Source organism: Ahaetulla prasina, chromosome 1, assembly GCF_028640845.1.
Source record: "Ahaetulla prasina isolate Xishuangbanna chromosome 1, ASM2864084v1, whole genome shotgun sequence".
In the NCBI taxonomy this organism is placed as follows: Eukaryota; Metazoa; Chordata; class Lepidosauria; order Squamata; family Colubridae; genus Ahaetulla; species Ahaetulla prasina.
The window spans coordinates 347,200,218-347,223,215 of NC_080539.1; the positions used below are offsets into that span (position 1 = coordinate 347,200,218).

Consider the following 22,998-nt stretch of genomic DNA (forward strand, 5'->3'; position numbering starts at 1 on the left):
ATATTTTATGCAATGCATGCTACCAAAACTGGGGTTAATGAAATAGTCACTTTGCTTCTGTAACAGTCTGAATTGATATCCCTTTTTTTTTCCAGAGTGACCAAATACTGAATGATGTTGACAGAAATAGCCGGTTGCAAATCATGTGATTTTTGTTATAAATAAAGAAGTCTCTGAAATTAATCTTTGAAGAAAAAATTGGGAAGTGTGACATGGTCTTCTTGGATGACTGTATACCCATGAACATGAATATCTTATTTTAAATGTCTTGAATACTGTGTCCCTGTATCTAAGTGTATTTATGTGCAATATTTTTGAGAGAAATTAATATATTATGCAATTTAACTCGTAATCTGCAAGTCCCCTTCCACCAAGAAATGGATGAATAATGCATCTGCAGAATTATGAACAAAAGCATGCAACAGTGAATTACACAAATTCACCCCTTTGTATTTATGAGTCATGTCTTAATTTATATCAATATAGATATTGGAGAGTGTTCAGGATACTGCATAAATAAAGGATAGAATTTGTATAATGTCGCTTTTGTATGCTTTTACTAGAGGCAAATTTGATTGTAAGCATTGTAAAACCGTGTTGATGAATATGATGGAAATCATATATATTTGATGTTCTGAAATTGAAAAATGCCCTGATATTCTTTTACAAAACAAAGTATACACTGTAGCTGCTCTTGCATTTTTTTAATATAATGGCAAATTATTATTGTTAGAAAAGACACTTGAACAACTGCTCCACATATTAGTAGTTCAGTTCAAAATTATTCAAATAAATCCTGTAAGAAAGAGAAGGACAAAGCTCAATGCTAGAAGATAGCAATGCATTCCAAGAGATTACTGTACTCAGATACAGTATGTCTGGCAAAAATAGAATTGTACAACCATTTTCAAAGGGAGAGCAGATGGGAAGAAATCATTGTGGGAAAGGACAAAGTTGACATTTTCAACAGATACTTCTCCATATTCGATATGCAGCAAATCTTTGAAAGTTATACCATATCAACTATGTGAAACATGTTAGGGTGCAGCCCTTAAGCGGGTGCTTTTGACAGAAGGTCAAAATCTTATCCTTCAGAATGCCTTTCCAGAGGAGGGAAATGCTTGTGTACATTGGTGTAGTTGAGTAACCAACAAATCTAGGGTAAATTGTGCAACAAACATTTCTAAGCTGAATGTGATATGACTTTCTTGAAAGCAGTGTTTTGTCGAGACATTTATGAGCACAGCTGAGAAGATATAATAGGCACTTTGGAAATGCATGGCACAAAGAGGAAAGTATCCATGTAGATAATTAGCATACAAAATTTGATCAGCAATTTTATGAAATACTTTTTTTTTAAAAAAAGAAGCATGATGGCTATGTATGAAGGATATATTAACTGGGAGTTCTGCACTAAATAGAGAAAAGGACTAAATTTGTTTAAGTGACCTAATTTCATGGGATTTTATGAAAATAAAAGCTAATCCTGAAGAATTGGATGTAAGAGAAAATTTTTCACACAGCAGATTCCTTTGCATTTACAGATCTTTTCCTCCATTTTTAACATTTGGTGGTATTTGCTTTTTTTAAAATGACGTTAATCCAATCTGTCCTCCTCAAGTCTTCTCCAACAATGTAATGAAGATTGGAAAGTTCTATCTGGTTTGACCCTTAAAGATTTAATTCCTAGTTTAGGTAGGCAATTGCCCCCATGCCAATCAATCAATCAATCAATCAATCAATCAATTTATCACTCTTTAACATGTTCTCTCTCTCTTTCACTCTATTTATCTCTCTCTCTCTCTCTCCATTTATCCATCCGTCCATCCACCCATATGTACTTCAAAATTACTAAGACACATAGACTGCAAATCTCATTGCTTCTGTACAATAATATCGGTTTCGCATTCACTATAATAATATACCCCTATAACAGGACATGTTAAAGTTACAGCATTTTTAACCATTCAGAGGAAGCCTGCATTTTGAACCAGGCACTTCAGTGCCAAAATATCTACTATGAATATCAACAGAATCCTAAAGTTACTTTTTGTACTCACAAGGCATTTGGAGGCAATGGTGAAGTATAGACATAAAATGCGGGTAGGCTTCTGTATGAGTCAATCTCTTTCTTGTGAGCTCAAACATCTGGGTTGCACTTTTTGTATCTATATGAACCTTCGGTTATTTGATGGGACAAAACAATTGAGGTTAAGATTAGTATTTTTATACATAATCATTCCTTCAGAGAAAGTTGCTCCCTCTAATTTCTTTTTGCTTCCAATCAGCTTTTAGTCAAGTTGGACTTTCCTACACATGGATGAATGTGTGGTAAGAAACGTAAAAGTAAATGAATAAAATTGGCAAAATGCCAATCTATAAAGAGGAACCTGACAATCCTTGTCAGGGTGGGGGGGTGGCGGTTGTGATTAAAGAAAGTCTGGAGATTAAAGAAAGTCTGGAGCCGAGGGAGTCCACTGTTCCTCAGATAGCTGGCTGTGAATCCCTCCTTGTGAAGTGGGGCCACCGGAATCAGATGGGGCTGTTGATCACGTACCTGGCTCCTTGCTGCGTGACTACAGCCCTACCTGAACTACTAGAGGTGCTTGCTGGCGTGGCGGTTGAGATCCCCAGACTTTTGGTCTTGGGGGATTTCAACCTGCCATCTGCCGGCTTGTCGTCAACGGTGGTTCAGGAGTTCCAGGCCTCCATGACGGCCTTGGACCTGATTCAAGTAACTGATGGCCCTACACACATTGGGGGAGGCGCGCTAGATTTGATTTTTATCTCTGGTCAGTGGGTAAATGATCTGGATTTAGGAGATATAGTGAAAGAACCGGTGTCATGGTCAGATCATTTTCTTCTTCGCCTAGACTTTCGGACCGCCGCTCACCACCGCAGGGAGACGGAGCCAATGCGTTGGTTCCGTCCCAGGCGCCTGATGGACCCGGAGAGGTTCCTGACGGAGCTTGGGCCGTTTCCTGAGGATCTTACCCATGGCACGACTGAAGAACTGGTTGCGGCCTGGGAACGGGCCGCGGCTGGGGCTTTGGACCGTGTCGTGCCTTTGCGGCCTCTGACCTGGCGTAGATCTCAATTGGCTCCCTGGTTTTCCGAGGAGCTGAGAGAGATGAAACGCCGGAGAAGACGCCTAGAGAGTACTTGGAGGTCTAGCTGTTCCGAGGCTGATCGGACACTAGTGAGGTCCTTTACTAGGACCTACCTAGTGGCAATGAGGGAGGCGAAGCGTTCCTACGTCTCCACCCTCATTGCATCGGCAGATAACCGCCCGGCCGCCCTGTTTCGGGTGACCCGTTCCCTCCTCTGTCAAGAGGGACGGGATGACCCCTTACAGGGACGAGCTGAGGAGTTTAACGGTTATCTATACGATAAAATCGTTCAGCTTCGGGATAGTTTGGACCAAGATTGCGATGATACAGCTGAGATGACAGAGACACGTCTTGTTGAGGTTATTTGGGATGAGTTTGAGTCTGTGGCTCCCGAGGACATGGACAGGTTGCTGGGGAGGTTACATGCAACTACATGTTTACTGGACCCGTGCCCTTCCTGGTTAGTGCTGGCTGCTCAGGAAGTGACACGAGGCTGGCTCCAGGGGATTATAAATGCTTCTTTGATGGAAGGGGTTTTCCCCGCCGCCTTGAAAGAGGCGGTGGTGAGACCTCTCCTCAAGAAGCCTTCCCTGGACCCAGCTATTTTGGGTAATTACCGTCCAGTCTCCAACCTTCGCTTTGTGGCGAAGGTTGTAGAGAGTGTGGTTGCATGGCAGCTCCCCGGCACCTGGAGGAAACTGTCTATCTAGACCTGCTCCAGTCCGGCTTCCGACCCGGTTATAGCAGGGAGACGGCTTTGGTCGCATTGGTGGATGACCTCTGGAGGGACAGGGACAGGGGTTGTTCCTCTGCCTTGGTCCTATTAGATCTCTCAGCGGCCTTCGATACCATCGACCATGGTATCCTGCTGCGCCGGTTGGAGGGATTGGGAGTGGGGGGCACTGTTTATCGGTGGTTCTCCTCCTATCTCTCTGACCGGTCACAGACGGTGTTGACGGGGGGGCAGAGGTCGTCCTCGAGGCGCCTCACTTGTGGGGTGCCTCAGGGGTCGATTCTCTCGCCTACCCTGTTCAACATCTATATGAAGCCGCTGGGTGAGGTTATCAGTGGTTTCGGGGTGAGTTATCATCTGTACGCTGATGATACTCAGCTGTATTTTTCCACCCCGGACCACCCCAACGAAGCGGTCGAAGTGCTGTCCCGGTGTCTGGAAGATGTACGGGTCTGGATGGGGAGAAACAGACTCAAGCTCAATCCCTCCAAGACGGAGTGGCTGTGGATGCCGGCATCCCGGTACAGTCAGCTGCATCCGCAGCTGACTGTTGGGGGCGAGTTAGTGGCCCCAAAGGAGGTGGTTCGCAACTTGGGCGTCCTCCTGGATGGACAGCTGTCTTTTGATGAACACCTGGCGGCCGTCGCCAGGAGGGCCTTTTACCAAGTTCGCTTGGTTCGCCAGTTGCGTCCCTTCCTTGACCGGGATGCCTTATGCACGGTCACTCACGCTCTGGTTACGTCTAGGCTGGATTATTGCAATGCTCTCTACATGGGGCTGCCCTTGAGGTGCACCCGGAGGCTCCAGTTAGTCCAGAATGTGGCTGCACAAGTAGTAACGGGAGCCGCTCGTGGCTCCCACGTGACATCGCTGCTCCGTAGCTTGCACTGGCTTCCTGTGGTCTTTCGGGTGTGCTTCAAGATTTTGGTAACTATCTTTAAAGCACTCCATGGCTTAGGACCCGGGTACTTACGAGACCGCCTGCTGTTACCCTTTGCCTCCCACCGACCCGTACGCTCTCACAGAGAAGGTCTCCTCAGGGTGCCGTCCGCCAAACAGTGTCGGCTGGCGGCCCCCAGGAGTAGGGCCTTCTCTGTGGGGGCAGTGACGCTCTGGAACGAACTTCCCCCTGGCCTGCGTCAAGTGCCTGATCTTCGGACCTTCCGTCGTGAGCTCAAAACATATTTATTCATTAAAGCGGGACTGGCATAATTAGTGATGAATTTTAATTGGGTATTCTTAATATTTTTAAATTTTTAAATCTAAATTTTAATAATCAGCCTTTAAAATTTGCTCTTTTTAAATGTTGTTTTAAATTGTATATATTTTGTTTTTATTTTGGCTGTACACCGCCCTGAGTCCTTCGGGAGAAGGGCGGTATAAAAATTTAATAAATAAAATAATAAATAATAAATAATCCTTAAAAAAGATTTTGCACGTGTCCTAGACCTCCGAGGTCAGTCTGATCCAAAAGTAGCAGAACATATAACACTTTAAAACGTTTCAATGTTTTTGAAAATCTTGCTACTTACTGAAAAATAGCCCACAGCTATGAAAAAGGAAGGATCAGGGTGAATCATTTATATGAAAGTTGGGCAAAGATGGAATAGGGGAGGAAGAAAAGCAATCTCCTGAAAGTTATAATTAAAATGTAACTTAATCATTTTGGGCAAGTATTCAAGGATAACTGTAAAATGGCCCAGATATGATTCAGTTCTTAACAACGATCCTTTCTTGGCCAGAATATTTTTCTTACTCATTCCAAATGTAGCAAAATAGTAGTAGATACATACCAATTCAAATCTTTTGGCAAACTCCAACTCATCTTCATTTCGGAGCATTTCAAAAAAGTCTAAATGCCTGGAGGGAAGAGAGGAGGAAACTTATGGCAATGCCTTATTGAAGCAACTTTGCCAATAGGTTTGGCAACAGCATCCCACTACATTTAGAAGAGGCAGGGCACTTAACCTTTCAGTCAGAAGAGTTCATACAGTTCGTCCTTGACCTACAATTATAATGGAACCCAGAATTACGGTCGTCAGTTGGGCCAGTTGTTAAACAGGTCACCATGTGACCATGATCAATTTTACAGCCTTTTTAATGGCAGGCGTTAAGTGAATGCAGTGGTTGTAAAACAAATGCTATGGTTGGTAAATAAATCCATTGTTTGCAATGGGTCTACTGTTGCCGGAAGTTGGAAATAAATGGTTTCCAGCAAAAAACATTGTAAATCATTGGGCAGCGTCAGTCAGTATTTCGAATCCAGGTCGTAAATAGTCGACTACCTGCAGCTGTAATACAAATGTTTTCTTTCTCAACATTAGAGGAACACAGTTCTTTCTCAAATTTAAAAACAGGAAAGTAAGAAGAAGAACCAGCCATCTTCAGAATTCCATCTATTCAGCTAATTCTCCACAATACAATAATCATTCTTTGCTTATCATCCTAGTTCTAAAGGATCTGTACAGGCACTCCTTAACTTACAACAGTTTGTTTAGTGACCGTTGAAAGTTACGACGGCACTGAAAAAAGTGACTTACAGCCATTTTTCACACTTATGACCACTGTAGTATCCCCATGGTCATGTGATCAAAGTTCAAACACTTGGCAACTGGTTCACATTTATGACTGTTGCAGTATCCCAGGGTCATGTGATCTTCTTTTGCGACCTTCTGACGAGCAAAGTCGATGAGGAAGCCAGTTCCAGTTAACAACTTTGTCACTAACTGAAACCACTGCAATGATTTACTTAAAACTGATACTTAAAACTGTGGCAAGAAAGGTAGTAAAATGGGTCAAAATTCACTTAATAAACATCTCACTTAGCAACAGAAATTTGAGGCTCAATTGTGGTCATAAGCCAAGGACTACCTGTACTCATGTTTCAGAGGGACTCGGAAAATTGAGTAGAAACTCCCCATAAGAATATTTTCTATGGATGCCAAGCAGAGTGGCTGGCTCCATGGTTGGGATTTATATCAAGGGTGGATAAACTGTTGGGTGGTCTCGTATTGCACTTATTTTTTTAAAAGATGGCCAATGATGCAAGCTGTTGGAGACACCTAAGACTGGCCTAAGAACTTTTTTTTTCTCTTAGGTTTCAAGTAAGAGTGTTTAGGATTTATTTTGGTTGCTTAAAAAAGGTGACACCTATTTTGCACTCAAAATGATAAGAAAGCACAAGATAGGTAAGATGTTACAGTTGAAGGAGGTACCACTAGCTTCAAATAAAAGGGGGGAATAAAGTATCAACGATGGATTATCCCCAAGAGAATGGATCATCTTAAGTTCTAAGGCAGCAATGGATTCTGAAATGGAACTGAGATGTAGTTGTTCACTGTAAATAGTTGTTCCTGATATTCTCTGCAAGCAGTTAAAACTTTCATGATAATTTTCACTAGACTTGAATGTAACATTAAGTTAGCATTATGTGCAAAACCTGTGTAACCATGCATGCTTCATTCTCTTCTGATGAAGCAGGAAGAAAAAAATTCAATTTCATCTTCTTGATATTTGGTTATCATTAGCATGAATTAGGCATCGTGATTTAAACAAAATCCAGCCAATTGGAAAACACGCCAATAACCAAGCCTGCATAGTTTTGCTAGCTACTTAACAAACTACAATTAGTCTGGGAACAAAAATAAAATTAAGATGGCAGGAATTTTTCTACTTGTGAAGCAGTTAAAGAAGAGGGAGAAGCACTCAGGTCTAAGATTTACTGGAGCTTCAGAGGTTCCTATGCATTAAATCCTGGCTTAGTGTCATAAAATTCCAGCTATAGAAAAATTCAAAATTTTAGCACAATTTCTTTACATTAGGATGGGTAGAAACATACTATCAATTTCCTTTAACACAAAATCCAGGCAGAATGAGTAAGGAGCAGACTTTAAACAACATTACAAATCACATACTTACCTATCTAATGTGGAATTTTCATGTTCTCTTAACTTGTCAATTACAGGCTGAATTCCAAGCATGAGGAATTCATATCTAAGGTGGAGTCTGAAGTCCAGACTTTCCTGGGAATGAAAAAAAGAAGATGGCAATCCTTCAAAAAAATTTCTGTTAGAATGATACTACTTTTGTTTTACCATCAAAGGCTTAAAACTTTCCCTGTTCAATTGTGACTGACTTAAGGGGGCAGTACTCATCTTGGATTCTCAGTTGAGGGAGCCTGTGTTGTTTGAGAGAAGCTTCTGAAAATACAGAATGCAGTAACCTTCCCGCTGAAGTGGTACCTATTAATCTATTCGCATTTGCATACTTTCAAATTGCTAGGTTAGCTGAAGCTGGGGTGAGTAACAGGAGCTCGTCCTGACACACAGTGTTTGGGTCTTGAACCTGGGTTCTTGGCTTTCCATCTGGTAAGTCAAGAGTCTTAACCATTGAGACACAACACTGCTTTTGTTTTACCAAAGAAGTAAAAAGAAAATGGGGACCCATGCAACACATGAACTACCCTCTGTAATAGCAATTACAAAATAGGTAGATTAGGAAACATTCTGGAAATTACGGAGTTACATTAACACTGGAATAAGACAAGACAGATGAAATATCATAAACATCAGGATTCAAGGAGACAAGACAATGGGGTTCATCATCTTAGGTCTTTCCATCAGGTTTACTTCTTATTGATTCCACTGACTTGTCAAAAACAAAGCATAGCTTATGTTTCTTGCCTAGACAGCCTAAAGGCAACAATAATAAGTAGTGGGTTTATTTTAGGGGAATACAAATTTACTCCTCTCTAGATATCACGGACATTAATTTGTGATGTTGGTCTCCAACATCACCAATAGTTTTAAAAAAACTGAGAGTTATCCAATAAAGCTGGAAGCACTAAGTTCTTCAGACACTAAAAGAATCATAATTCAGTGGTAGGCAAATTATGCACATAAGAGATTCAAGATTCACAGGGAAAACTACTTTTCCAGAATATCCGTCATTAGGAGATGCACAAATTGCTGTCTAATATTATGATCTTGAATATTTCTATTTGGGACAGGGTGAGAAGATGAGTGTTTGTGTTTTAAATAGGACAGAAAGATGCATAGGAAGCATTCTTTTCTTAAAGGGTAACGTGTTTCTGTTCTGTGCTTTCAAGAAACTGGGATGGGGAAAAGGACTCTGCCAAAATATTCTGATTATCCTCTTGGATATGAATGTGCAAGACAATTCTTTAGCCTACTTTTCACAGTTCTACCTTTCTCTTGTAAATTATCAAGGTGACCTAAAGTCTTTAGTATTTCATGAGAAATCTTCCATCATCCTATGAAACTAGGAGAACCTATACCCCATCTCTGCCCTATCTAAACTTACTGTGTTATAGTTGCCAATATGATGCAAGATATCCCCTTTAGATATTTTAGTTATTGTTTCTAGAATCCTTGTTCAAACATGATAGTATCCCAATCAATGTTATGAAGCACCCATCTCTAGCTTCTGAACTTACCACTCCAGCTCCTTGGCTTAGAACAGCATTGATAAACGACATAATGGCGGTCTTGAGGCTTACTTCATCTCGGTATCGTCCCGTACTTCTATCCAAATCATTTATTAATGTCTGAAAATTAGAATATTTTTTATCAGTGTCATAGTGGTACTAAACGCTGGGAGAGGAAAAAAACTTTAATTAAAGTTGTTTTAATTATTTTTATGTTAAAAATAAAATATATATTTTCCTCCTTTTCACTTTTTCTCATATTCTTATACACATATCTATATAGAAGAACTATGGGTAACTTAAGGTAACTTTATATGGTTGTGTAATACTGCTTCTATGCAAATGGTCCACTTCTCAATAAAATATACTATCCTGCATTTGGTATTAGATTCAGGGCATAGAACTCTGATGTTGATCATTGTCAAAGATAATGTTTAAAGAGACTTAATGTTATTTTAAAAAGTAACATTTAATTGTGTTTGTGTGACTTAGATTTGCCTCTTATTGCTTCAGTGTACAGGAAAGCAATTTCTGGAGAAAAGGAGAATAATTTTTACAGGGAAGATTCCTGGGGTTGTGTGGTAGACCGATGTCATTCCTATATGGCTAAATCCTCCAAGGAGATGATCTGTGGTTGGGTCCATTGGTGGTGAATTTATTCTTGAGAGAAGAGGTAGTCAATGCTTAAGGAGAGAGTGTTCCACTTAATGCTTAAGTGTTCTTAAGAAGCCTTTACTGGACTTAATTGTGTTGGATAATTTATGTAATCCAGGGAAGAGGCCTGCAGATTGGGTGAGCATATCATTGTGTTTTTTCTTGACGTGAACTGTGGTAATGTGTGAAATTAAATGCCTTCAGGGGCTATTGCACCATTGTTGTGGGACAAAAATAAATGTTTATGCTGTGTAATATTAAAAATAATCATTCCATTTAAGGAGTAATTCGATGCTCCGTACCTGAAAGCGAGTCCGTTCACTGGCATATTTTTGGTAGTGCACCATGGCCTCTAGTACCTTTTTGTGACCCCCAGGAACCAGGCACACAGCGCCCATGATTTCCAGCACCGCCACCTTAGTCTTAATGTTTTCAGTGCTCAGACTCTGAGCAATTACATTAATACTCTCTGAGTGGGCCAGGACATGGGCTCTCCCAAGAGAGTTGTTCATCAGGGCTTTGATGCACCCAATGAGAGAGGTATGGATTCGAGATTCTGAAGTCTCATAGTCCATGCTCTTCAGGAAGTTCAGAATGCATGACAAGCCATCCAAATCAATGAATCGAGTTACAAACCTATCAGGAAAGAAGGAAAAAACACAAAAGAGGAACATCACTTTCTTGAAGTCTAAATTTAATTTAACTTCAGAGGATTCCTAAAGAAAAGATTAAAATAATATCTCAGCGTAAGGATAATAGATTTCATTACCCATAAATAGATATGATAGCTTTGGTGGCACAGTGGTTAGAATGCAGTATTGCGGGCTAATTCTGCTGATTGCCAGGAGTTCGATCCTTACTGGGCCGGGATAGCTCAGGCAGTAGAGAAGCCTGTTATTAGAACACAGAGCCTGCAATTACTGCAGGTTCGAGCCCGGCCCAAGGTTGACTCAGCCTTCCACCCTTTATAAGGTAGGTAAAATGAGGACCCAGATTGTTGGGGGGGCAATAAGTTGACTTTGTAAAAAAATATACAAATAGAATGAGACTATTGCCTTATACATTGTAAGCCGCCCTGAGTCTTCGGAGAAGGGCGGGGTATAAATGTAAACAAAAAAAAACAAAACTGGCTCAAGGTTGACTTAGCCTTTTATCCTTCCAAGGCTGGTAAAATGAGGACCCAGATTGTTGGGGGCAATGTGCTGACTGCTTAGAGGGGGCTGCAAAGACCATGAAGCGGTATATAAGTCTGTTTTATACCACCCTGAGTCCTTTGGGAGAAGGGCGGTATAAAAATCTAATAAAATAAATAAAATAAATAAGTGCTATTGATATATTCTGGTACCTTCTGGGGATATTGTTAAAAAGGAAAGAAATCAGCTTCAAGACTGACTTGACCTTTTCTGAGTTTGGGACAGAAAAATCTCTGAACATTTCACACTTCCCAAGACTGAGTATTCAAAGTCTAAACAGCCTGATCACTGCTAAAAAGTGCAGAAAGTATGTATAAGAAAGATGATTATTCGATAGTGGAATAAACATTGCAGCATCTCCTCTAATGGGAAAAATTTACTATGAACCTCTCCACTTGTCTGTGGATAGAATTTGAATCTCCATTCTTTAAAATAATTTTTAATGCTGTAAAAAGACGTATTTAAAAATACTGTTTAAATCCAAGGCATTCCTATCACTGGCAGGATAGTATTCACTAGCCAACCTGTATGATTCCTATAATGCCAAAATGATAGCTCTATAATTTGATTGATTGCAACATCCCTAGACCTGAAGGGGGGGGGATTTTTATTGGAAAGATGGGGCTTGTGATTCTAAACACCTGGGCGGTAAGAGGCATTGAGTTAACAAATCTCAGCAAATTAAAACTGATTGGTATTACAATGAAGAGATTACTTTAAGAATCTTTATACTAAAGACCAGAAGGCAAGGAATTTAGTAATCTAGCAGCAAGAGCAACCAAAAAGCAACTTGCCTCATAGGTTTGGTCCTTAGTGCTGTTTTCAAACTCTCTATAGTTTTGTTTCGTTCCTCTTCGTCTTCTTTTTCCAAAGCGATCAATGACTTTCTCTGCGAAAAATTGAGAAAATTAGTAGCAGCCACCTGTTCAATATAGTTTATTTACCTACTGTACTTTCCACAAATAAATTGTGCTGAAAGTGTTTGTCAGTCAGCGACAATGCAGTAGCAAAATGGTCATGACGAACCCATTTACCACCACAATACACCACCTAAAAAGACCTCTTCACAATATTCCTGTCAGAAGCTCCCACATAAAGGTTTGTGGACCTGGACTATGCAGGAAGAAACAGCCAGGACCTGGCAAAGGGCATGAAATATCTCTTTACAAATATTGTAGTAGAAATATTTTAATATTTCATTTCTATTTTTCCTGTTACATTTTCTTTATTTCTGTAAAATAAAATAAATTAAAAATGGTTCTTCTGACCTTCAGAATGGCTATCAGAAGCCCCTTCTGCAGGGTTTTGCATCAGGATAAGTAGAATTCCCTGTTTATTTTATTTATTTATTTTATTTATTTTTCAAATTTTTATACCGCCCTTCTCTGAAGACTCAGACTCAGACTCAGGGTGGTGTACAGCAAATAAAACACCAATAATCCAAAAAATTTTAAAATACAATATCCGGTTTAAAAATCTAATTTGATCGCTGTATGTTAAAAATATTAAGTAAGAAAATTACAAAATAGAATAAAACCCGTTAAAAGCCCACTAAAAACCCACAGTATTAAAATCAATCAGGCCAGCCCCTCTTGGTGAAAAAAGAAGGTCTTGAGCTCGTGCTTAAAGGTCCGAAGATCAGGGAGAAGACAGAGTCCCACCAGCAGATCGTTCCACAAGGCCGGACCCCCCACAGAGAATGCTCTTCCCCTGGGGGATGCCAGCCGACATTGGTTGGCCGACGGCACCCTAAGGAGGCCCTCCCTGTGAGAGCGGACTGGACGCACCGGATGATGGGAGGTAACTGGCGGCAGCAGGCGGTCCCATAAGTATGGATAAGCTATATGATATTCAACTCTGGCCATCATTTTATAGTCGATCTTTTAATGGTACATGCTCTCTTCTGAGCAACTAATCTTTATCCCCCAAAAAAGTTCCAAAAAGATGCTGGAGATGAATCATAGACTTTCTTTATTCATTGAGCAATATTGTCCTGTTCAAGAGTTGTGGGTCTGGTTTTGCTCAAATGAATAGCAAGCCCAGTTTTCCAGCTTATTCTTCTTAATGCAGTACTGTAGCAGACTGGATTTAGTTTTAAAGTGCCAGCAAGAGAAATGTTTCAATCATTTGATGATAATAAAATTTAAAACATACGGGTACTTTATTCTTATTTCCATTAAAAACGTTTTTGAGTTGGTGATGCAGTTGGGCTGTCACTGAGACATTAAAAGAGGAAATGTCCCACAGAAGTATTTAACCAATGCTGCACATGTGCTTCTGGGTTGAAAGGATTAGCCGGTGACATCACCATTAACCTGGGGATGCCCAGTTGGGGGCTCCTTTCATGTCTCTGGCATGAGTTAGTACAAAAGACAGGATCTCAATCCCAACCTATGTCAGCTCTCGGGTCTCAAACGTGAGCTGCTAACCTCCAACCCAGCATCCCAACTGCTCAAGCCACTCTGCTCCTATTTAACCAATGATGTCATTATTTTAAGCCAGCAACATATTGGTAAAATTCAACAGGGGAAGATTTTCTTTAATGACAACTTCAGAGTGCCACACTGAATATTTGCAAAGTGTATATTATTCCAACTCAATATCACTCATTTCTGAGAAACATAAATTTTCAATTAACTCCAAAATGCTTGACTTTACCATGGAGAAATACCCCCACACATATCCTCAACATAACCACAATCTGAAATTCACAAGTGCTGAATGGATTGTACTGCATTCAGAAAGACCTCTGCAGACCTCTATAAAAATATAACACTTTATTAAGTGCTCACTTCTGTTGCATGACTGGATAACATTCAACAGTCAGTAAATTAGCTCCTTTAAAGTTAATGTGAGTCTCTTTAATCAAGGAACTCTTAGTAAATTCATTAGAAATGTCTGCAGAAACAAATACTTCCCAGTTTCTCCTCCCATTTGCAAAATATAACTGGTCTTTTGCTGCTCAGACAACTGGAGGGTGAACCGATCTTGAACTTTTCAACACAACCTTCATCTTTAAAAAAAAAAGCTTTTGGCTTCTAATGATAATTATCTCACTCAGTACAGGAATGGCCTTACATATGTAGATTGATTTTCTCAATAGCACAATATCCGGTTTAAAAATCTAATTTGATCGCTGTATGTTAAAAATATTAAGTAAGAAAATTACAAAATAGAATAAAACCCGTTAAAAGCCCACTAAAAACCCACAGTATTAAAATCAATCAGGCCAGCCCCTCTTGGTGAAAAAAGAAGGTCTTGAGCTCGTGCTTAAAGGTCCGAAGATCAGGGAGAAGACAGAGTCCCACCAGCAGATCGTTCCACAAGGCCGGACCCCCCACAGAGAATGCTCTTCCCCTGGGGGATGCCAGCCGACATTGGTTGGCCGACGGCACCTAAGGAGGCCCTCCCTGTGAGAGCGGACTGGACGCACCGGATGATGGGAGGTAACTGGCGGCAGCAGGCGGTCCCGTAAGTATGGATAAGCTATATGATATTCAACTCTGGCCATCATTTTATAGTCGATCTTTTAATGGTACATGCTCTCTTCTGAGCAACTAATCTTTATCCCCCAAAAAAGTTCCAAAAAGATGCTGGAGATGAATCATAGACTTTCTTTATTCATTGAGCAATATTGTCCTGTTCAAGAGTTGTGGGTCTGGTTTTGCTCAAATGAATAGCAAGCCCAGTTTTCCAGCTTATTCTTCTTAATGCAGTACTGTAGCAGACTGGATTTAGTTTTAAAGTGCCAGCAAGAGAAATGTTTCAATCATTTGATGATAATAAAATTTAAAACATACGGGTACTTTATTCTTATTTCCATTAAAAACGTTTTTGAGTTGGTGATGCAGTTGGGCTGTCACTGAGACATTAAAAGAGGAAATGTCCCACAGAAGTATTTAACCAATGCTGCACATGTGCTTCTGGGTTGAAAGGATTAGCCGGTGACATCACCATTAACCTGGGGATGCCCAGTTGGGGGCTCCTTTCATGTCTCTGGCATGAGTTAGTATAAAAGACAGGATCTCAATCCCAACCTATGTCAGCTCTCGGGTCTCAAACGTGAGCTGCTAACCTCCAACCCAGCATCCCAACTGCTCAAGCCACTCTGCTCCTATTTAACCAATGATGTCATTCTTTTAAGCCAGCAACATATTGGTAAAATTCAACAGGGGAAGATTTTCTTTAATGACAACTTCAGAGTGCCACACTGAATATTTGCAAAGTGTATATTATTCCAACTCAATATCACTCATTTCTGAGAAACATAAATTTTCAATTAACTCCAAAATGCTTGACTTTACCATGGAGAAATACCCCCACACATATCCTCAACATAACCACAATCTGAAATTCACAAGTGCTGAATGGATTGTACTGCATTCAGAAAGAAGACCTCTGCAGACCTGTATAAAAATATAACACTTTATTAAGTGCTCACTTCTGTTGCATGACTGGGTAACATTCAACAGTCAGTAAATTAGCTCCTTTAAAGTTAATGTGAGTCTCTTTAATCAAGGAACTCTTAGTAAATTCATTAGAAATGTCTGCAGAAACAAATACTTCCCAGTTTCTCCTCCCATTTGCAAAATATAACTGGTCTTTTGCTGCTCAGACAACTGGAGGGTGAACCAATCTTGAACTTTTCAACACAACCTTCATCTTTAAAAAAAAAAGCTTTTGGCTTCTAATGATAATTATCTCACTCAGTACAGGAATGGCCTTACATATGTAGATTGATTTTCTCAATAGCACAATATCAGTGCTTCACAAATATGTGAAGAGATCGAAGGGTGACTTTACACAAAATGCAACAAAAATATTGAAGCAGAGTTTGTATATACAAGTTAATGAATAAACTTAATGAGTTACACATAACCAGACTCCTAGAGAGGCCCTGGAGGCTGGGGACAGCAAAAAACAGGCCTTTCTGTCCCACTGGAAGCTGGCAAACGGGCCGTTTTGGGCCTCCGGAGGACCTCCAGGGGGGTGGGGAAGTCGCTCTACCAGACTCCTAGAGAGGTTCTGGAGCCAGATGAGAGGGAAAAACAGGCCTTCCCCACCACCTCCCAAGGCCCTCTGGAGGCAGGAAACAGCCTGTTTCCCTACTTCTGTTGGGTCCAGAAGCCGTGAAAATCAGCTGGCGGAGCTGAGCTTGCGCGCCCACTGATATGGCTACGCATGTGGTACATGTGCCATAGGTTTGCCATCATGGTCCTATACCATTTCAGAGAAATGGTTATCCAATATCTTTTTAAAATCTTTCAGTGTTGGAACATTTACAACTTCTGGAGGCAAGTTGTTCCACTGATTAATTATTCTAGCTGTCAGGAAATTTCTCCTTAGTTCTAAGTTGCTTCTCTCTTTGATTAGTTTCCATCCACTCCTCTTCTTTGTGGCACCCTCTGAGATATTGGAACACTGCTATTATGTCACCCCTAGTCCTTCTTTTCATCAGACTAGACATATTAGTTCCTGCAACGTTTTTTATATATTTTAACCTCCAGTCCCCTAATCACTTTTGTTGCTCTTCTCTGCACTCTTTCTAGAGTCTCAATATCTTTTTTACATCATGGCGACCAAAACTTAGAGCTGTGTTCTTAATTCTCAGATCTTTTCTTTTTTAGACAAGACAATAGATAATTCCACTTACAGCAGCCATGGAGTTAAGCTGATCAATGTAAAATTCAGGCCAGCTCGTGGCACCTTTATTTTCTTCTTGGTCCTGAAATAAGCAAGTGAAAGAATAATGTTAGAAAATCTGTTTGCTTGCTGCTTATTTACAATAACTATAAAATACAAAGTACCTTAGTCCAAATGACTAAATGTCACTCCATAGACTGAAGAAATGCTTTTTATAAACTAATCTCATTTTTTTGGACATACTAATAGATGTTATCAACTGGAAATTGTGACATAATAATAATTTTATAGAATAGAATAGAATAGAATTTTATTGACCAAGTGTGATTGGACACACAAGGAATTTGTCTTGGTGCATATGCTCTCAGTGTACATAAAAGAAAAGAAAAGTGTACATAAAAGTGTACATAAAAGAAAAGTGGTGTTAAACGAAAAGAAATAATTGTTTTCGATAGGTTTCATTCATTTGTTTTCGTTTGGTTTAAAATAAGTGCCAGCCCCTCAATGAAAAAACAAAATGGGTCATATCCTGCTTTCCCTGGTAATGCCATTTTATTAATAATGTATTGTATTCTCTACAGCCATTCAACAAATTGCTTTTAAAAGATACAAAAAGATACATCCCTGGCTTTTTTTTTTTTTGCTACATTTTTGTTCAAAACTGTGAGCATTTTTCCCTGTCCCCATTTCTGCCTTCTCTGCAATTGCTGCTGGCTTTGTAACTGAGCCTTCTTAGGGGGCTTATCCCCCCCCAAACACTTTCTCCACCTGATGCTTTATGTCAGGACTGAAATTCCGAGTCAAAGAGCTTTAATTTAAATCCAAATGCAGATTAAATAGGCATGGGGCACATGGCTCAGGATTTGCTAAAAGATCAAATGAGAAAAATTGTCCTGGTACTGTAAATGATAAATTCACAGTGATCATTTTTGCCTCTTTGAGCTCAGAAAAGCTTCAATGACTAGGATTTGGGATCTTGTAAAATAATTTTAAATCCCTTCTGGTACTGTAAATGATAAATTCACAGTGATCATTTTTGCCTCTTTGAGCTCAGGAAAGTTTGAATGACTAGGGTTTGGGATCTTGCAAAATAATTTTAAATCCCTTCTAAGAACAGGGGTATTAAAAGGAGGATGAGAGCAATCTGAGGGAAGCCTACCACACAGAAGTGCAAATCTTAAAAATAAAAGACCTCAAGGAAGTAGAACAAGCACTAGTGTGGAGCTAAACAATGGCTGTCTGTGCTCTGTTGTCAGAGAACAGTGTCTATTGGAAAAGAAAACAGAAAATGAAATCAGGTGGAGGACTGAATGGGCAGTTGAGCTCCCTCCCACCCTCCCACAAGAAGAGCAATGGCTAGTTGGCACTCTAGCTGCTAAAACTAACAAGTACAGGCAATCCTCAATTTACAACAGTTCATTTAGTGACAGTTCAAAGTTACAACAGCACTGCAAACGACCGTTTTTCACACTTGTGACCGTTGCAGCATTCTCATGGTCACATGACTAAAATTTGGATGCTTGGTTATAATTATGACTGTTGGAGTGTCCTAGGGTTGTATATTCACCTTTTGCGACCTTCTGACAAACAGAAGTCATTGAGGAAGCCAGATTCACTTAACAACCATGTTACTAATTTAGCAACTGCAATGATTCGCTTAACAACTGTGGCAAGAAAGGTTGTAAAATGGGGCTAAACTCACTTAACAAATGTCTCTGTTAATAACATAAATTTTGGGCCTAATTGTGCTTCGTAAGCCAAGGATTACCTATATATACCCAAAACTTACGTTGTAATAGCACCAACTTGTCCACACAGCTTTTATTGACCACAGAAAAGAAGGCAACCTTGTGCCCTCCATGCTGTCAGATGCTCAAAAGTCTCATAGCAAAACATCTTTAAAAGGCCACAGGATGTCTAGGAACTGCCTGGTTGATCAGGTGGAACCACTGAATCCTTCCCAACTCAGGAAGCTGCTACCTACTCAGTTAGACCAGCTTACTAGTATTTCATGTATTACACCAACATACGCTCTGTCTTCCAGTAACATCCTTAAGAGTCAAAGCATTTCCAGACCAAACATTCAGAGCATTTATCTGCCACAGAGGGAATCATGAAGAAGATATAAAAAAAATCCATCTCGATTCTAGTGCTGAGATGCATTTTCACCCTTCCCTTTAAGGCAGACTTTCTTTAGCCAATTTCCTTCAGAAGCAATACAGGTCTGGAGTTACAGTTAAGATAGGAGGGGGGGCACCGTGCTGGGGAAGCCTGCCTTAAAAAAATGTGAAACCTTGATAAAGCCAAGCGGTATATTCTTATATATCTCTCGCCCACCCATCCAAAAATAAATCTGTCCAATAATTCATTGTGGGAGAAGGAAACAGGCTGATTTACTTTTGCAAACGTTAGTCTCCATACTGTAATTTTTATTTTCCAAAGCAACCACAGGGAACCTATGTGTTTATAGCTGCCAATCTCTGTTACATTTTTGGCCTCATTTACTAGCATGCATTAACCTTGTTGCCTGCCAAAACTTGGTTTGGCTGACTGAAGAAGCCTGCCATAGGAAAGAGGCTTCCACAACTATCATGAAACTTAACGCCTACTGTTTAAGCCAAGGAATGCCATCCGTTTGCCAATGAGATCCAGGGAAGGCTGTTAAGAAGAGAGAATGCCCAAGGGGACATGGCATTTGGAGAGGGAAATTCCTTCTAAAAACAGAGAGAGAAGTGTCAGAGGTGCTTTCCCACTAAAACCAAAGAGGCATGTGACAGCTGTTAAGAATCCATTTGGCAAATGAATTAATTGACTTCCCAAACCAAGAACCCCTCTGCACAGTCATGTTGCTAGAATTCAGGGAATTGTCATCTCAATACATCTGGAGCCCATCAAGTGATTGTGCTCCTGCAGACATTTTGTTACTAGGCTAGGTACTATCACCAGTGTAGTTTGCTCATTGTTTTAGTTATATCGTGTAAATGGTGTGTAGATGGGATTTATTTATCTGTTGATGGCTGATCTGTCAGACGGCCAAGCTCTCAGCAACTCCCTAGCATTTTTGGATTTGGCTCGAACTAAAATATTAATTCAATTGAAATAGTGGTTGAACTTGTCTTTATGTTGAGAGACTACGGAACATTCATTAGGTCTTCTGTCAGTATGGATGTGTTCTGCCAATCTTCTACTTGTCTATCCTACATATTGGCTGTTACAGTTCTTACAATGTATGTTGTAGATTGCTCCTGTTTGTTGTTCTTCTTTGGTTACTGAGCCTCTGAGTTTGCTTAAGATGCTTTGGGGGAATTTTGATGGTTTGTGCTATGGTGATATCAAAAGGTTATAATAAGTTTGCTGGCTGTCTATCTCAGAGAAGGGTTTTTTTTTTAATATATGGAAGTCTTTTGATTGTTGCAATAGGTTGTATGGAGGAAAAGAGAAAATAGACCACCTATAAAACATCTTCCAACATAACAGACAGCCCAAAGCATAACTTCCTTAGCAATACGCACCCTAATGAGGAAGAAACAGCACCAGATAAACAGGGAAGAAATAATACCCTAATCAAGAACCATGAAGGAGGAAGCCATATCCTCATCAAGACTAACAAGGGAAGCTACTATAAATATCCAACTTCATTTTCCCATTCACTGATGATATAACCTAGCTTAGTAACAAAATGTCTGCATAAAAACAACTAAGCTCAGAAAATAAACCCAATAGCTCTTCTCCCTCCCTCCCTCCCTCTCTCCTTCCCCCCCCCTCTCTCTCACACACACACACTTCTCCAATCCAAGGTCTCAAAAAAATAGTTTATCCAAATTTTCTGGCCCTAATTGCTTTACAGGATGCCAGTTTCCTATTTGTTTTGTGCTATTTAAGAAGAAAGACATCTCATTATTTCAACTAATTAGTGCTGTTTCACACACATTCAGGAAAAGTGTTTCTCCACCTTAGCAACTTTAAGATGTGTGGACTTCAACTCCCAGAGTTCCTCAACCAGCCATGTTGGCTAGAGAATTCTGGAAATTGAAGTCCACACATCTTAATATCACCAAGGTTGAGAAACTCTGCTCAAGAATGACCCAGGATCTTTCACAATGTGTCAAGGATCATCAGTGAGTTGACTGATTCAGAACAACCTCCTAAACAAGCTGGAAAAACACTGTGCAGAAAATCATGAACAATACAGAGTAATTGCATAGGTATTCACAAATATCATCAAGATAGAATTCCCCAATGCTTATTACTGGATAATGTCTGCTCATCTAACCAGAAGTGGTACAAGAGAGTACCTAGTGGGCACCAAGCTACATGTGTAAGTCAGAACACTCATCAATACAGCAAATTTACCATAAACATCCAGACAGCAAGCCAAAATGTAACATAGTTAGAAACTGAGCCAGTTCTTTTGCTCAGTGTCTGCAAAGGATGTTTGTTCTCCTATAACGCGAAGTATAAGGTGAACCACTACTCCCAGCACTTCATAAATATTTAAAACAAATGGAAAACCTGATCAATATTAATGGAAATAAAAATATAAACAATATTAATATTATTACTATTATGAACACACCATTGACTTAAGCAATTCACCAACAAATACAAAATTTTATAAGGCCATTAAAAAGCCCCCCTCCCCCCGCCTCGGGCTGTTTCTCTGTGGCAGGGAGTTATTCCTATGAGGGAAAAGTATCAAGAGCATATGCCAAGAGTATATCCTTCCAGCAGGGTAGCTCATGGGATACCGGTCATCCCAAGTGCCAGCTAAAGCAAGCAGGAACCTATTATGGGCAGCAGCAATATAGAAGGAAGCTGAAGGCTGCTAATCTATTTAATTGAAATGACAAAGGCATGATTTTATACTATGCAGAAAAGGACAGTGGTAAACTCTTGCATGTTACCAAGAAAACCACATGGATACAAAATACAAAATGAAAGACAATGTGCCAGGTGATGGGTTAGGGTCAGGTCAGAGGGCCCTCAAGGTTTCAAAGTCTTTTGGCGTACCAATGGTGTTTCTAGCATGGATGCAACTCTTGTGCTATCTTACTTTTCCAAAACCCGCCAGTATTCCACCTCTTGTATTAAGGTGGACATTTAAGATTAATTTAACTAAATATATTTTTAGTATTTAAAATTAGTCCATTCTAATTCCCCAATGTTGCTTGGAATTATCTTATTAAACAAGTTCATTTTGCATACTTTAAATTCTCTTTACAATTGTGACACTTAAAACAAATTTCATGAAATATAAATGGATTCTTCACCTCTGGATATTATTATGATTAGACTTTTTTCTTATGCCTTTTTTTTTTACAGATAACTCAAGGAGGCAAACATTCCTAATTCGCCATGATGAAAATGGATTTTCAACATATACCGGTAGAAATAAAAACTTTTTACCTTTTATAGTCACCACATTCAGTTCTTACACACATATAAACATTTACTGAATTTTTCCATGAAAAATACATCTTCAGTGAAAAAAAATGAAAGCTGATCTTATAGGTATCATTAGATTACACTACTTTACTTGCATATATTAATGGATCACACTACTTCATTAATGTAGGTGTCATAGCATCTGGAATAAATTCCCTCATTTGTTTAAATATTGTCTATTAGTGTGTCTGTATCAGCTCCTATCCTGACCTATGCTCCAGCATATGGAAGGCATCTAATGTTATAAAATTATGTAATAGATCATCAATATTATGAAAAGATGTTTCTTTTTCACCACAGTTCTGTGGGGAGATTCTTGACATAATGCATCAGATTATACAAAAAACAGATCTTATCATAACCTCCAAAGAACTCTGTTTCTGGTATAGAATATCAGTTGGTGGTGGTGGGGAGATACTTCATGGACTGTGTGGGAAGAATCAGAAATAGACTATTAGCCTGACTCTGACCTGCATCCACACCCTTCACCTGGGAATTTGTGCCAGGAGTGGCATTCAATAAAAACATCTCCTGGGAGACTAGACTGATAGTATAGCCAAGGGGGCTGAGGTAAGATAGATCAAGTATTCTACTATGCTGAATTGGCTTCAGCTTCTATAAAACTTTTTTTTTTTACATTTATATCCCGCCCTTCTCCGAAGACTCAGGGCGGCTTACAGTGTGTAAGGCAATAGTCTCATTCTATTTGTATTTTTACAAAGTCAACTTATTGCCCCCCCAACAATCTGGGTCCTCATTTTACCTACCTTATAA

General features: G+C 39.8%; 1 protein-coding gene across 1 annotated transcript in view; it reads right to left on the bottom strand.

The window, feature by feature from the left end:
• The window catches only part of DAAM1 (dishevelled associated activator of morphogenesis 1), a 189,700-nt gene that overhangs the window by 54,239 nt on the left and 112,463 nt on the right, over nt 1-22,998 (bottom strand). The window contains exons 4-10 of the mRNA XM_058162958.1: nt 16,790-16,861; nt 11,931-12,025; nt 10,246-10,579; nt 9,299-9,409; nt 7,762-7,865; nt 5,637-5,703; nt 2,061-2,178 (exon numbers count right to left, since the gene is read on the bottom strand). Of these exons, the coding sequence (XP_058018941.1) occupies nt 2,061-2,178; nt 5,637-5,703; nt 7,762-7,865; nt 9,299-9,409; nt 10,246-10,579; nt 11,931-12,025; nt 16,790-16,861 (901 nt within the window). The remainder of the gene's footprint in view (nt 1-2,060; nt 2,179-5,636; nt 5,704-7,761; nt 7,866-9,298; nt 9,410-10,245; nt 10,580-11,930; nt 12,026-16,789; nt 16,862-22,998) is intronic.